Source organism: Podarcis filfolensis (assembly GCF_964270895.1).
Source record: "Podarcis filfolensis genome assembly, chromosome: 8".
Lineage (NCBI taxonomy): Eukaryota > Metazoa > Chordata > Lepidosauria > Squamata > Lacertidae > Podarcis > Podarcis filfolensis.
Genome location: NC_139611.1, coordinates 4,330,295 through 4,346,302, shown reverse-complemented (window position 1 = coordinate 4,346,302; position 16,008 = coordinate 4,330,295). Strand labels below are relative to the sequence as shown.

At 45.4% G+C, this 16,008-nt stretch overlaps 1 protein-coding gene across 1 annotated transcript in view; it reads left to right on the top strand.

Annotated features, from left to right (window-relative positions):
- STAMBP (STAM binding protein) overlaps nucleotides 1-13,445 on the top strand; it is a 116,608-nt gene extending 103,163 nt beyond the window's left edge. The window contains exons 4-11 of the mRNA XM_083629550.1: nucleotides 2,888-2,963; nucleotides 3,376-3,471; nucleotides 4,163-4,487; nucleotides 6,150-6,274; nucleotides 8,461-8,598; nucleotides 9,508-9,620; nucleotides 11,631-11,730; nucleotides 12,454-13,445. Coding sequence (XP_083485676.1) covers nucleotides 2,888-2,963; nucleotides 3,376-3,471; nucleotides 4,163-4,487; nucleotides 6,150-6,274; nucleotides 8,461-8,598; nucleotides 9,508-9,620; nucleotides 11,631-11,730; nucleotides 12,454-12,510 — 1,030 coding nt within the window. The 3' untranslated portion in view covers nucleotides 12,511-13,445. The remainder of the gene's footprint in view (nucleotides 1-2,887; nucleotides 2,964-3,375; nucleotides 3,472-4,162; nucleotides 4,488-6,149; nucleotides 6,275-8,460; nucleotides 8,599-9,507; nucleotides 9,621-11,630; nucleotides 11,731-12,453) is intronic.
- The last annotated feature ends 2,563 nt before the right edge of the window (nucleotides 13,446-16,008 follow it).

The window sequence follows — 16,008 nt, the reverse complement described above, 5'->3', positions numbered from 1 at the left end:
CCATAACCAACACTTTGAATTGTGCTCAGAAACAGACTGTTAGCCAATGAAGTTAGTTCTCCGTAACTGGCCTCAAACAGCAGTCTGCCTGGCCGCATATATCGACATGTAGCTTCAGTTCCTCGTTCAGTTCAGCTTATTTCTTACTAGGCCAAGAGAATCCTCTTCCATTCCTCCCCTGGGAAAGAGGAGCTTCATTTTCACTTGTTGGCATTCACTGATTATTGAGCCATGAGGTTCACATTTTCCCTTCAGTGTTTGAATGAAAAGCTGATAGCTGGCTCAGAGTTGCAGTTTAAGGTTACCCAATCAAAGGCCTGTTGTGTTTTTTTATTGTTAAGATGCCACATATATCAGTCTTAACAATCTTCTAAGTTTGCTTTGAGGGACGCTGGTGGCACTGTGGCCTAAACCACAGAGCCTAGGACTTGCCGATCAGAAGGTCGGCGGTTCAAATCCCCGCGACGGGGTGAGCTCCCGTTGTTCGGTCCCAGCTCTTGCCCATCTTGCAGTTTGAAAGAACGTCAAAATACAAGTAGATAAATAGGTACTGCTCCAGCGGGAAGGTAAATGGCGTTTCTGTGCGCTGCTTTGGTTCACCAGAAGCAGCTTAGTCCTGCTGGCCACATGACCCGGAAGCTGTATGCCTGCTCCCTTGGCCAGTAAAGCGAGATGAGCGCCGTAACCCCAGAGTCATCCGCGACTGGGCCTAACGGTCAGGGGTACCTTTACCTTTTAAGTTTTCTTTGAGAGATTTGGGAGTCAAAGCTGGGGGCAGGGTAGGGGAGTAGGAATCTTCATACTCCTAGGAGACAATATCAAATTTCTAGTGAGCTGTGCTTTTGGTGTTTTCCCAGTAACATTGAAAGTTGCTTTACTGTTCAGCCAGTTTTTTAGCAGTACCTCAAAATCCTCCCTCAGGATTTGGATTCCACAAGAGCAGCCTTCCTTGTAGCCAAGAAGGGATATTGGCACTCTTCATAGGCGGTGATGTCATGCATGTCGCAGGAACCTCCCATGCAGTTAGTCGCTTTCACAACCTTTACATTCATTCAGTTCCCAAGCAAAATGCCTTTTCTTTCCTGTCTTGGGTGTGATTGGCTGCCTTCCTTCAGAGTCCAGTGTATTGCATTGAGCTCCTCCGTGCCCCCCCCCCTTAGTGCTGTGGCCTCTGTGTGTTTACTCAGAAGTAAGTCCCACCAAGTTTGTTAGGGCTTACTACTGAGTAAGTGTTCATAGGGTTGCAGCTTTAGGGTTTCAGGTGCTGTTGAATTCCTTTAACATGCTGAAAATCCGCTTCACAGTTTGTTTCAAAACTTCTCTAAGCGAATGTTAAATTCTTGGTAGTTCCAAAAATGGAAGTGGGGGTCTGGTATGGTCAGCCTTCTCTCCTTTCCAATGGCTGTTGCTGCCACCATTACCCAGGCATCTTCTATGCACAATTTTCCTGCTCCAGCCCCATTACATTCAGTACATTTTTTCCTGATTAGCATCACCTTCAGCCTTGCTTAACCTTCCATGCTTCCTCTTTTATGGGCATTTCTGGGAAGAGAAACTGGCCAAGGGACCTGCTAAGTGTAAAACTTGGTGGATCCCTTCCAGCTCTGCTCCCTCTTGGCAGCCACCTAAGCCTCCTTTAACTAAACAAATCCTCCAACTGTGATTCTGCCATTGCAGTAACAAATGCGGGAGCAGTGAGGAAACTCTGTGTGGATTACAGTATAAATGGTGTTTCTGTTTTGTCAGGCCTTGTGCAGGACCGTCCTTACTGTGAGGGAACGCGTCTTGGAGGACTAAGCATAGCTTAGCCTAAATTATCCATTTTTGGAGGGTTGCTCAACCTGATCCCACCAGGGATGCTCAGACTTTTGAATGAAGTTGGCACAGTCATTGCGAAGCGCTTCCTAGGTGCAGAGCAAATTTGCTCAGATGATGGGAGGTTGTAATGGGGAGGGACTGAGAAGCAAATGTGCTTCCCAAAGGGTTCTCTCCAGGGACAGAGTGGTGAGATCATCCTGCCTTTCCAGAAGGCAAATGCAGTGGCAAGACAATAAAACTGAGGTCGACCTAGAAACATGTTTGTTTACTGTGTTTTCTTTAGGATTTGGAGGGGTTGGATAAAGTTGTTTGGAGACTGAACTCCTGGTTGGCCAGTCCTGGCCTAAATCAGCATCTGAATGAAAGTACATTTAAGTTGCTAAAATAGGACCCTTAAGATTGCAGCTGAAAACGGAGGCTGAACCATTTCCATTTATGCAAACTTGTGCCTGAAGTAGGCTTGAGCTTTGCTTTGATGCTACTTGGCAGGCCAGTTTTTCCTTTGAACAAATAATTCCCATGGTCTTTGCTTGTGTGGAGGAACAGAATATCCAGATTTGCAAATTATAGTCTGCTCCAGTACCTGACTGTGGTGACCATTTCCATTAGAAGAAGGAAGTGGCAGAAAGCTCAGCTTTTGCCCAGGGACTGTTTTGTATGCAGAGAGTCAAATTTCTCTTGGGGAGCAAGTTTGCCATTTAAGTAGAGCTATATGAGCAACACAGATGCAATTTCCCACAGAGATTGCGATCCTGTGACCCAAAGCCCTAGGTGTGATATTCTGAGTCTGTTTGAGATGCAGTTTCCTGTGGAGTTCCTGTGCTAGAAAAGGGATGTCTTTAGTTTGTGGTGGAGAGCAGGATTGTGTCCTGGAATTTTGCTGTAAAAAATGTAAACTGAAATTCTGATCCCAGAGTCCCCACGTGATCAGGGTACGTAGGCCTGATCTTAGCCACACAGGATTATTGTATTGGACCTGGAAATGCTGTAACAACCCAAGTGTGGTCATGGTTCTCCTTCCTACGTCTCAGCTGCCTGTTTTCACTTTCTTTGTCCTCTCTATTCCAAGGCTCTTCATAGAGAAACTTCCGAAGCATCGTGATTACAAAACTGCTATCATTCCTGAGAAGAGAGACACAGTAAAAGTAAGTGGCCACACTGGCCGTAATGGGGAAACTTTGTTTTAAGATTTTCCTCTAGAGCAAAGGTGCTATAGCTCCCAGATACTGGCAATGAGGAAGAAGCTGTTAGTCTGTCACAAGCATATATAGAAACTATTTTGCAATGAATTATGTTGCAAAATGCAGGCGCCCGAGAGAGAGAGCGCACGCTAAGAAGTGTGTCACCCTTCCTTGTAAGTTTCTGTCCTGACTCCCTCTCCCTGCTGTGCTGTTGCACAGCTCCAATTTATTTCAATGGTGCTTGCCTAGGCAAACATCCTGGCCCACTGTTCCAGGCCCCTCTAATAATGGTTCTTATTGTCACACTGCTACTGATCGCAGCTTCTGTTTGAGTTCTAAAGAACTTGATTTTCATGCTTCCTTTCTCTCCACCCAGAAACTAAAAGAAGTTGCATTTCCTAGAGCTGAAGAGCTGAAAAAGGAGCTTTTAGAAAGATACAACAAAGAATATGCAGAGTACAAAGTACAAAAAGTGAGTAACAGGAGGAGAAATGCGTGAGCTCCAAATTGTGCCTCTGAAGACCACAGCTTGGGGTCTGTTTGTGTTTGGTCCTGGTCAAACAATGAAGCTGACATGCTATCCCAGCACTGTACCCCAGCTACCCTTGGTCTCTCTCCCTATTCCAGCAACTGGTATTCAGAAAAAAAATCTCTAACTCTTCCATTTTCATCCAGAGTGGCTATGGAGATTCTGCTCTGGTGTCTTGGGGCCAATAATGGACTGGATGGGGGAGAACAAATTTGAAGTTAACATAAATGAGATAGTCTTGCCTATAGGAGTTTAGCCTGTTGCGAATGGGAGTAACACTCCCCGTTAAATCTCAGATTATAGTCTGAGCGTTCTCCTGAATCCAGCCTTGACCCTGGATGCTCAAGTGATGGCCACAGCGAGGAATGCCTTTGCCCAGTTTAGGTTGGTACACCAAATGTGCCTGTGCCCAGAAAATACTGGTTTAGCCCTGGTGACACATGCCTTAATTACATCTGGATTATAGCGATGTTCTTTCCATGGGGTGGCCATTGAAGAATTGTCCATAAACTTCAGCTGGTCCAGAATGCAGCAGCTGGATTTCTTTTTAAATCTGCTTTTGCCTGTGAGACCCATGGGCTGCCTGTGTTGCACCTTTTCTCACCTGGTCCCTTGTCTGATGCTCCTGATGCAGAAGAAGCAGGAGGAAGAGTTTGCCCGCAGCCTGGCTCTGCAGCAGCAGCTGGAGGAGGAGAGGCAGAGGGTGGCCAGGATGAAGCAGCAGCAGGCCGAGCAGGAGCAGTTCAATGCATTCGAGGAAATGATCCGGCGCCAGGAGCTGGAGAAGGAGCGCCTGAAAATTGAGCAGCAGTTTGGGAAGCCAACACCCAACACCTCGGATGGCCCCTTGGTACCTGGCGTGCTCAAGCCCTTGAGCCCCAGTGGAGGAGGAGTGCTGCCAAAACCCCCCACTGTGGACAGGTCTCTGAAACCTGGAGCTTTGGGGATCCCAGAAAACAGTTAGTATGCCTTGACCCACCTTGGTGACAGATCTCCTTCCCTTCCACATCAAAACATGAACAAACCCCTCACCTACAACATGAGAGTATTCTAAAACTAAATAACTCTACTTTTGTAACACTTAAAACCCTGCTTGTGCAGATCCAGATCTCTGTATTGTAGAGTGTTGAAAAGATGACCCTTTGGGTTCCTTCCAGCTCTACAATTCTGATTCTAGGACCTGGTATGTTCTCTGCAGAAGAGACAGATCCCTCTGCTACTGTTTTGCCATCTGAAGCTGAGACGCCTCACAAGCCCGTTTTATTTCCTGCCCTGCCCTCATGCTCTTGAGTGGCCATAGGCGTGCATGTACGCGGGGCCGCGGGGGCCAAGCCCCCCCCCCATTTTCACTGAGGGAGCTGTCCCCTCTATTCCACAGCCAGATGGGCTCTGTTGGGCCCTCCCACAGCTGTAACTAGGCCCCATTGGGCCTTTGAGGGGAGCGCAACGGCCGCTGTCAGGCCTCATCCCACTGTTGGATGGAACCCAGCACACCTGAGTGGCCAGTTGCAGGGGCAGGATGTGACAAGACAGCCGTTCTCCAAGGACCCAACAAGCTTGTGGGCTTCAGTGGTTGATTGGAGAAACCTGGGTTCTAACTTAATCTTTGAAAATTCGCCCACCTTTCATCCTCCCCCCCCCCCCAATTTACCTCCATCTGCTCACTGAAAATATTATCAGTTCTTTCAGAAGGCAGTTTTGAAATACAGTCATACCTCGGGTTGAGTATTTTCGGGTTGCGCTCTGCGGCGACCCGGAAGTAACGGAGTGTGTTACTTCCGGGTTTCGCCGCATGCGCAGATGCTCAAAATTATGTCACGCACATGCGCGGAAGTGGCGAAATGCGACACGCGCAGACGCGTCTTACGTTTACTTCAGGATGCGATGGAACGGATCCTGTTCGCATCCAGAGGTACCACTGTACAGAGAATCCTGCAGCATTGAGACATTTTTGCAGTGGAGCGACGGTCATGAGTTCTGTTAGTGGGTCCCTCCCTGTGGAATGTAAGGGGTGACACACATACAGTGGTACCTTGGGTTAAGTACTTAATTCGTTCTGGAGGTCTGTTCTTAACCTGAAACTGTTCTTAACCTGATGCACCACTTTAGCTAATGGGGCCTCCCGCTGCTGCCGCGCCGCCGGAGCACGATTTCTGTTCTCAACCTGAAGCAAAGTTCTTAACCCGAGGTACTATTTCTGGGTTAGCAGAGTCTGTAACCTGAAGCGTATGTAACCCGAGGTACCACTGTATTGGAAAGGGCTTTTGGACCTTATGCAGCGCACCTGGGCTTTTTATTTCCAGGTGTGCATCCGCTTACCAGCAACAACTTTGGGCTACCTCTTAATTCTGGTTGAAATAACCACTGGCCCTTTTTAAAAGTGCTGGTCTCAAAACAATCTTCCTGTGGCCTGTTCTTCCAAACAACAGATCATGTGGTAAATCTGAGTCTGGACCATTCAGTTCAGATTGCAGGCATTGACTCATATGTTTGAATGCTTCCCTTCCTTCCTCCCTCCCACACACAATCATAGTGAACTAGCAGTTCAGGGTAAAAGCTTAGGCTAAAACCTGATATATGCCTGTGACGTTGCACATCAAAATCTTCTCTCCTCTCTACAGATACTACTATAGAAGGACTTCGCCATGTGACTGTCCCCAGAGAACTCTGTCATAAATTCCTCCAGTTGGCGGATGCAAACACTGCAAGGGGTGTAGAGACATGTGGAATCCTTTGTGGAAAGCTGGTAAGGTGACTTCTGGGATAATTATGTCAATATTTGGTAGTCCCCTGTCTCAAGACTCTCAAGTTGCTGATTTGAATACTTGGAAATATTTGTGTTTATTAATATTAACTTGCTTTACATCACTTAAAGAACATGGGTGCATATATCAAAGCTGTTGCACATATGTAAAACTGGTTGCACTGATGTGAAGTCATGGAACGTTCATGAACACTCTTTCTTGCAAAAACTCACCCTGAGGAGATACAAGTTGCAAAAAGTCAGCTTTGTTGAGGGGTGTCTTTTGGAGGAGCCCTTGTATAAGAGTTAGGGACAAGAGAGGGTGTGTGTTGTCAGCAGGAGTGGTGGAGAAGCAGCAAGACTGAGTGGGCAGCAGGGCTAAGAGGTAATAGACGGAGCCCCGAGGCCATGGACAGACAGATGGTTGTGATGTCAAAATATTTCAGCAGTGCAGGAGCCTATAATACCACCCTAGGCTGATGCTGCTCTGGATATTGGATAGTACATCTTATAGTTTCACACCTTCAAAGGTTATGGTAGCTTCAATGTGTTTTGGTAAAATGATAAATGAATCATTTATTTTTTTAAAAAATGATATGCTGCAACCTTTGTAATACATTAGGACCACTTCTTTCAGTTTTTAAAGTTCTTAAATATATTTGCAACATCCAACACTTGGGGGGTTTTTTCAGCTTGGCTTTTCTATTTTTACACTGTAGCCAGAAAGCCAATTTTACCCATTTTTCTTTGCCTCCAGCCTCCCTTAAACTTCTCTAGGTGGGAGATTTGTTCATCCAGGCAGCTTTTGCCCTTCGGATTCTTAAAGTGGGACACAGGTGTTTTTTTTAAAGTAATTCAGTAAAATTAAACAACAACAAGGCAGCGGAGGGATGTAAAATCAAGAGCCAGCAACAAAAGAGACCTTTTAATCTATCTAAAAATGTTTCAATGTTCTCTGGTTATGGTATGACATGTCGCTGTCTTTTTATACTGGATATTTCTAAATTTTATTTTTTCTCTTTGATTTATCTACTCTGCTTCATTGGAGGTTTTTAAACAGAGGTTGGGTGTCCATCTGTCAGTGATTTTTTTTGCCGGGATCCCTGCATTGCAAGGAGTTTGGATCAGATGGCCCTTGTAGTCACTTCCAATTCCATGATTCTATTGTTTAATGACATTTATCATGGGTTGCTCGTGTTATGGGAATGCCGTGTATAAATGCTGGTGTCGATCAGTTAGCCACAACTCAGTCAGTTTCCTCAGCCCCAGCAGGGCCCCCAAGTGGTGCCTGCCTCGAGCCACCCTTCAAACACACTTTTGCATCAGCAGCTGCATCCAGGTGCTGCACAGTGCCCCGAACAGAACATGGGAAGTTAATGTGGTGTCCCGGTGTGGTGGATGTGTCTGAGAGCTGCCATTTTAATTTACCTTGGAACACCACTATCTTGGAAGCACTGTGGGGAATTTGAATGGGCGCTCCTCCAGAGTAGTCTGCTGCCCACTGCCTACTGGGGCGTTGGCGGGTGACACTGAGGTAGGAAAGGGGCTTACCTGTGGGCACTGTGCTATGGGCTCCCTCCTACCTAGAACCCCTGCTAAGAGAAATGGAATAAAAATATGGGTGATAGAGGAGGCAGGGAATTGGGGGGAAATCCTTACACAGCAAGAGGAGCTTGGCATTTTTATCAGAAGGGGAGGTACAGCCTAGTTCAGGCATCCCCAAACTCAGCCCTCCAGATGCTTTGGGACTACAATTCCCATCATCCCTGATCACTGGTCCTGTTAGCTAGGGATGATGGGACTTGTAGTCCCAAAACATCTGGAGGGCCGAGCTTGGGGGTGCCTGGCCTAGTTCATAGAACTGTGGAATTGGAAGGAACCCCATGGGTCGTCTAATTCTGCCCATTGCAGCGTAGGTGAGGCTGGTGGAATTGGCAAGAGGGCATTGAAAAATCACACCAGAAAGTGAGCAGTAATTGGAGGAGGAGGAGGGAAAGCTGAAATTCACTAAAACATCCAAACTGTCCAGGTCTCTAATGTCTCTGAAGCCGGGAGTGTGGTGTTGGGTCATTCCATTCATAGGCCATTATGTTTATGTCACTGGGGCTGTGTGGTGTTTGAATGGAAGCACTGTTGGCTGCTGCTAATTCCTCTTCCTTGCCCCCTTGCCCTTCTTTTTTTCCTTCCAGATGAAGAACGAATTCACAGTAACCCATGTCATCATCCCCAAGCAGCACGGGGGCCCTGACTATTGCAACACTGAGAATGAGGAGGAACTCTTCCTGATCCAGGATCAGTACAGCCTTATCACTCTGGGATGGATCCATGTAAGCCCTTGCTCAAGGCCTTCCAGGTGCAAAAGCCTGTTTGTGGGTGTACTTGTTACGGTCTGAGTCTTTGCCAGGTTCTTGTGCTTTCCCCGCAAAGCGATTGGCTGCTGCCTGCTGTAGAGCAGAAGACAAATTCAGAGATTTGTGGAAGGTCCCAAAGCAACCTGCTGCTGGGGGGTGCAAAATCCTAGTGTGCTCCTCTTGTGCAGTAGAACTTCTCAGTGAATTGTGACTACTTGCATGCCTGTGTATGGTGGGGAGGGGGGTGGAATTACCAAGTGGATTTTCTTTGGTGCTTATCACGCCTCAGGCAGCTAATTTTAAGTGTCATGAAAGGGCAGCAAACTGCTGTTGCTGTTGAATTGCTCTCGGGGGGGGGGGGTTCTTGTGGGATTTTCTGCCTCCGCTTCCAAAACCACTTGGCTTGTAGTGGGGACAATTATTTGCCGCCTCAGGCAGCAAAATGTCTTTGGCTGGCCCTGACCACACCCTCTCACCCATCTGCTGAGTATGTCTGATCCCAGGGCTACCACCCTGTGCTCTTAGTCAGCTCTCATACATTTCAGTGGAACTTACATAGGAAAACCTCTTTCCAGATTGAGCTCTGTGTCCTAGTCTTTGTGCAGGACGGCATTTGAATTTACTTATCGAGCACCCAAATATTTTTGATCAGAAGTGGGTCAGCACTGCACCTGCTTATTCTCTGCTTCCCCTAGTCTGGACTTAAATTGCTAGGGCGGGGGGTGGGGAATATGATCACTTTAATAAAGAGCTATGAAGGTCCTGTTAATGTTTCCTGAGGGAAGCAGTAGCCTTTCCCACTTGCTTGGTGGTTGTCAAGAATGAGCCATGCCTTCCTTGGTGCTTGACTTTAATTTCTCCCTCTTTTCCTCCATCCTTATTTAGACACATCCTACCCAAACAGCTTTCCTTTCCAGTGTAGATCTACATACGCACTGCTCTTATCAGATGATGCTGCCGGAGTCTATAGCTATTGTTTGTTCGCCAAAATACCAGGAGTAAGTGTTCAATTTATTTGTATTGCAGACTAAATAAATGGGCTACGTTCATTCCATTCTGCACCGCATTCTAACAGAGGTTTGGTGCTTAGGCCAAGAAGAGAGGGCAGATGAGGCCTAGGAGGAATGTAGAAGGAGGGGATTTAAAAATAATATTAACCAGGCCTTTTTTTTTCAGCCAGAGCTCACAGGAACTCAGCCCTGGCCCCTCGGAGGTGGGAGCCATTGCTATTCTAAGAGAACAAGGGAGAAGTTCATGGGGAGCTCTGGCACCTCTTTTTCTAGAAAAATAGCTCTGATCATAACCATAAGAAATGTAGATAACCCAGGCTGCACTTCAACAGAGTTTAAAAGATTTTGGAAAATTGGGACAATTTGGGGGGGGGGGAGAGAATTAAGGCTACAAGGAGGAACTAGGTTCCACTAAGGGGATTATGTACATTTAGCAGATGAATTTGCATCCTTGTGCTTCCAAAACATACGTTCCTCACCCCACCTTGGAGATTGTGTTAATAATAAGCAGTTCTAGGATTTCTTTCTAAATAATTAAATAAGACTCATTGACTGCTAGTCATAGTAACATAGCAATCAAAAGAGGCACCAGGTCTTTGAGCACCAGTTACTGGGAATCACAGATGGGGAGAATGCTGCTCTTGGGCTTCTTCTCCTGCCCATGATCACCGAGATCTGGTCTCCTAATGCATCCCACCCCGGTAGGACCTGCCCAACCATTCCTATTGGCTTGGGCCCACTCCCAGGCCAGCCTTGAACCCTTAAAATCAAGTTTTCTTATACAAACTACAAATTGAAACAGTAAACCAATAGAATATAATAAAAGAGAAACAATTTACAATTACACACAAATTAAAATAACCCCAACCCCATTTAAACATTAAAAACCACCCCACTCCACCCCAAAAAACAACCAGAATTTTAAACCCCATGGATTAAAATTATCTTAAAAGCATTTTAAAACACACTAACATGGAGCAGGAAAAACAATAGCAGACGCCCCCCCCCAGCACTGCCCCGAGAGTTCATTGCAGTGAATCTGCCCCCGCCCTCTAGGCCAGCTGGCAAAGGCCTTGCAGAAGGAGCAGGCCCTGCAGTCCTCACCACAGCAGATCAGTATGGTTATACGTTCAGTATGAGGGTTTGGCTGTTCTTGGATATTCTTTGATTGTCCACATAATTCAAAAGACGTGATAGTGGATTGTTAATCCATCTTGTCTTAAATTCCTTCATTTATGACAATACCATCCTTCAGTATCTTCTCACCTTCCAACATTCTTCACCAGACAGAGATGAAATCTCCTTTACTGTCTTTGCCAAACCAGCGCCTCCCATTGCCTAACCCTCCTGCCCATTTACTCCTTTGTGACAACCAATGCCGTTATACAGCCATTTCACCACAATTTTCTCTAAATTTCTTAGCTATCAGATAAGAATTTCCAAACTTCTTCTGGGATTTCCATCAGCAGATCTCTCTCCCGTTTTCCTGTATCTATGCGATTTGCCTCCCAGTTTTTAAGAATTAGTAGGGCTGTTCTTATGCTATGTTCTTTTCATGATTTTCTGATGACTTTTGTTGTTGTTGTTTTCGTTGTTGTTATATGCATGTATTAGTCACTTCTTCTTTTACAAAAAGTAACTCAGTAGTACAAAAATTAAAATCAGAGTGGAGATAACCCTAAAAATGCATTAATACATATAAAAGGCAAGTCTGGTACATCCCATCCACTGGAAGAGACCACAGATACCTAAAATATTTTATGTATGCCGCTTATTTTAGTGTAGTTCAGTTCAGTTTAGTTTATTAAATTTATACATCACTTGATTGTTTTTAAAAAAAACAAAAAAACGCCTTCGAAGCAGTTTACAAAAAATATGTAGGAAACCCAGAAGTGCTAATGATTGAACTTTAAATAAATATGTTACACAAAACCTGTCCCCCTAAAACCTGCTATCAGTTTTGAGGCATACAAGTGATTTTATTTACAATCTTTCTAGGACTGGATTCTTTAAATTGACAGACCATGGCATGGAAGAGATCTCTTCCTGTAGGCAAAAAGGGTTCCATCCACATAGCAAAGATCCCCCACTCTTTACAGTAAGTATATCCAAAGTGTATTGGCCTGGTTCTTGCTGATTCCCCCGAATCCTCCCTGTACTGCAGTGGCATGCTAACAGGAAAGCCTTTATCCAATTTCTGTTCTGATGCCTGCGAGGGTCAGAGAATGCCTCCTCTTTCTCTCCCCACTATTTGAGATTCTTTCTCTGTGTAGTGCTGGAAGCTGCCAGTGAAGCAGGATGGTGTGGATTTTTCTCCAGCACAAAAATATCAGAATTTATAGTGGGATCCTAATGCGTGTTTAGGAGTGAGTCCTATTGAATTTAAGGGGGCTTACTCAAAGGTTAGGATTGCAGCCAGGAAAAAGAAATTCCAGTGGGTGCTGGAGCTTTTGACTCAGAAGATATTCTCAGCACAAACTCTTGCAGCAAATTAGAGCTTCCGAAGTGCTTTGCTGTCACAGGGCTAGCCCTTGGTCCCATTCCTATTCAGGGAATCTGGGATGGAGCCCTGAGGCAGAGGCAGCTGGGAGCTGGGTGTGTGATGGCAACCCAGATCAGCTGGGTGGGGAGCACATTGTTCCTAAACCTCTCACTGAAGGGGAAATCTGCTGGTGACGTTGAGGTACTTGGAATACTCCTAAGACTGCCATGCACCGTGCACAATTAGTATCACTTTCAGTCTGTATGTTGTGTTGAATTTAGCCACCCCACCTGCTCTTGACTGCTGTGGCCTTCATTTCCTTTTCCTTTTCCCTTTCAGACCTGCAGTCATGTGACTATCCTGGAGCAGGAAGTGATGGTACTGGACCTTCGATAAAGCAAATGCCTTCATGCCTTTCGCAGCCATTAACTGTCCTCTACATTAATTTATGATGACTAATAATACCCCCTCTATGCAGCAGTTCCCAAGGCTCTCCCTGTAACACCACAAGAGTTTCATATTCTTTCTATCTCATGCAGTTGTTAAATTAGGGAGGAGAGAGGAACTCTTAGGAGATATCACTAAACTTAATCCAAGTGGTATTTGGCTGCTCACTGATCCTCTTCAGGCTTTACTCTGCTGAACCTTAATCCAAAAATCAAGCAAATTAATAACCTATAAAAATCTGTTTGTGATACGCTGAGCGCATAAATTCATCTGTTTCCTCTCTTTCAAGCTGCAAACATAGAATTTCCTCCAAAGCTCATAAACACCGATGGACGCCTTTGGTGGATTCCCCAAGTGCTGTGCCAATAGCTCAACTTCTTGTGAGCGACGACAAAATGATGTTTACGTTGGAAGGAAATGAGCATATGCAGGAAGATTGTCTTTTTTGTTGTCAGGAATTCTTCAAAAGATAAATAAATCACAAGTTCTTCCAGGCTTCCGTTTCAGGGAGAGGGAGGAGATAGGAGTTACAGGAAAAGAGAAGCCAAAGGAAGGGATTCCATAAATAGCTTCTTGGTTCCATTCTTGGCACGGTTTGCCAAAGGATGGATCTGCACTTGATTTGTGCTATGAACTTTCAGTTCCAGCAAGTGCCGATATGCACTAACTCAAGTTGGACAACCCCTTAAGTAATGCTTTAAGGCCTAGACCAGCAACTTAAAGGCCTAGACTGAGGGTTAGTTCGATATAGAGATTTAAAAATACGTTTACTGTTGGAAAAACGACTCTGGTACCTCTACATCTTGTACCCTGTCCTTGTATCACATTGCAGTGAAGGGCAGGTTTAAAATATTTTAAATAATAAATAAATACACCTATAAAAAGAACATAAGTGTGATGACACTTCTCTCTTTCTCAAGCAGGTGTAGCCAATGTATGTTCCAGATGTTCCACAACTCTAAGCTCTCATCCACCCCAGTCAGCATTTGCCAATGGCCAGGGATGATGGGAGCTGTAGTCAACACCTGAAGGGCCACAGCTTCCCCATCCCTACCCTGCAGGTTGTGTCTTGCCACCCCGCCTTGTCACTTGATTGCAGGTGCTTCTTCCAGTCTGTAAATTGTAAACAGATCAGTGGGTGAGAAGCATCATCTACAACTCTGTGGCATGGAATGCTTACTGGGAGCGGAGGGGAAACTGACAGCTGGCTGGGAGGGGGAATAGAATGGAGAAGATGGAAAGGGAGGAAGAGACACAAAGATAAGAAGCAAGCAGAGAAGACCCATCTCCTTGTCTGCATAGGCCGTGCCCTGGTTCACATTGAAAAGCCATCTACTGTACAGTACTCCCAGGTACAGAAGTGAGTGCTACCCTGGAGAAGAAAAAAATCAGTGGAGAATTTCAATATTTTTATGTAGTTGGCTCCAGCACCAGTGTGTCTAACCTCACCCCCAATACCCTAAAAGATAACAGCAAAATGAAAATATATAAAAAATTATATATTTTTATTTATATATTTATAATATATATATAGAGAGAGAGAGACTGTGTCAGACCAACATGGCTACCTACCTGAATCTAGCAAAATGAAAAGTTCCTCTTTTTCCTATCTTGTGAACCGCACTGCAGGGCTGTCATAGGCCACTCTCTCCCACCCTTCCTATCTGCAATATGGAGAATGAACTGGAGCTGCTTTGGAATTTGCAGCAGAAGTTGTTTTAAAGCACACTTAAGTAAGAATTGAATAAAAAAGTAAGTCCCATAGTTTAGCCATGCATTATGGGAAGAAGCCGTTTATTTTATCAATATCTTCAAAGCTTACAAACTATGGCGGTGAAAGCAAGTCACTGGCAAGAGGGGCTGCTCGGCTTGGGAGCTCCAGGAGACGAAGCATATTCCCTTGGCAGCTTCTTAAATCTCTTCCCATACAATGTGAGTGTGTGTTGGGTGTTACACTCCACTTAAGTGAGGCCTAGCCGGCCTGGCAAACACCCCACATGAATTCTGTGTGCATCTACATCAGCCTTCCTCAACCTGGCGTCCTCCAGATGTTCTGGACTCGCAATTCCCATCAGCACAGCACTGCCCAAGTAATTTTGCTTCCTGAGACAAAGGGCAAGATGGCGCCCTCCCGTTCCCCCTACAGAATCTGATCAGCAGTTGAATCTTACTTCACCTTTGGTGATGGGTGATGGGTCAGAATTGTAGAGTTGGACCTAAAGGGTCATCTGGTTCAACTCCCTGTAATGCAGGTGGCGGGGGACGCGGGTGGCGCTGTGGGTTAAACCACAGAGCCTAGGACTTGCTGATCGAAAGGTTGGCGGTTTGAATCCCCGCTCCGGGGTGAGCTCCCGTTGCTCAGTCCCAGCTCCTGCCCACCTAGCAGTTCGAAAGCACCTCAAAGTGCTCTCCAGCGGGAAGGTAAATGGCGTTTCCGTGTGCTGCGCTGGTGCAGGCTCGCCAGCTGCGGCTTAGTCACGCTGGCCATGTGACCCGGAAGCTGTCTTCGGACAAGCGCCGGCTCCCTGCCTCTTGAGCGAGATGAGCGCGCAACCCCAGAGTCGGTCACGACTGGACCTGTTGGTCAGGGGTACCTTTACCTTTACCTTTAATGCAGGTATCACAGCTAAGGAATCCCTGACAGATGGCCTTCCAACCTCTGGTTAAAAACCTCCGTTCCATTAACCACATTGGCAGGCGGGGCAGGAGCACCAGCAGAAGACAAATACAGTGTAAAAAAAGTAATAATAAGAATTCAGAAATAAGGAATCAAATGCAGCTTTGGTTTTAAAATAGTTGCAAACCTAACATAAATTTGTACATGAAATAACTTTATGGAATCAAATGACAATTAAGAAAGAACAATGTATATCTGCCTATATCCAAAGCAAAAGAGCACAAACACAGTATACTGACAAAATATAAACAATGGGAACAGATGATGGTGATGATTGCTATTACAGTGGTACCTCGGGTTAAGAACTTAATTCGTTCTGGAGGTCCGTTCTTAATGTGAAACTGTTCTTAACCTGAGGTACCACTTTAGCTAATGGGGCCTCCCGCTGCTGCCGCGCGATTTCTGTTCTCATCCTGAAGCAAAGTTCTTAACCCGAGGTACTATTTCTGGGTTAGCGGGGTCTGTAACCAGAAACGTCTGTAACCTGAAGCATCTGTAACCCGAGGTACCACTGTATCACCATTATTTATTACCCAGCCTTCCCCGTAACATTGCAGGGTGGGTTACAATAGTTTAAAAATACAGCATTAAAACAATTTGAAAAACTTAACAATTACAAAAAAACACAATCACAAAAAACAACATAAAATGACAATAGCATCTAACAAAAAGTAACAAAAATTCATACAGTTGCTTGTATTTAGATTTCCAATCTTTCTGCATTAGAAATATTCATGGCTGTTTTTCTAATAAGATATAACTCACAAAGT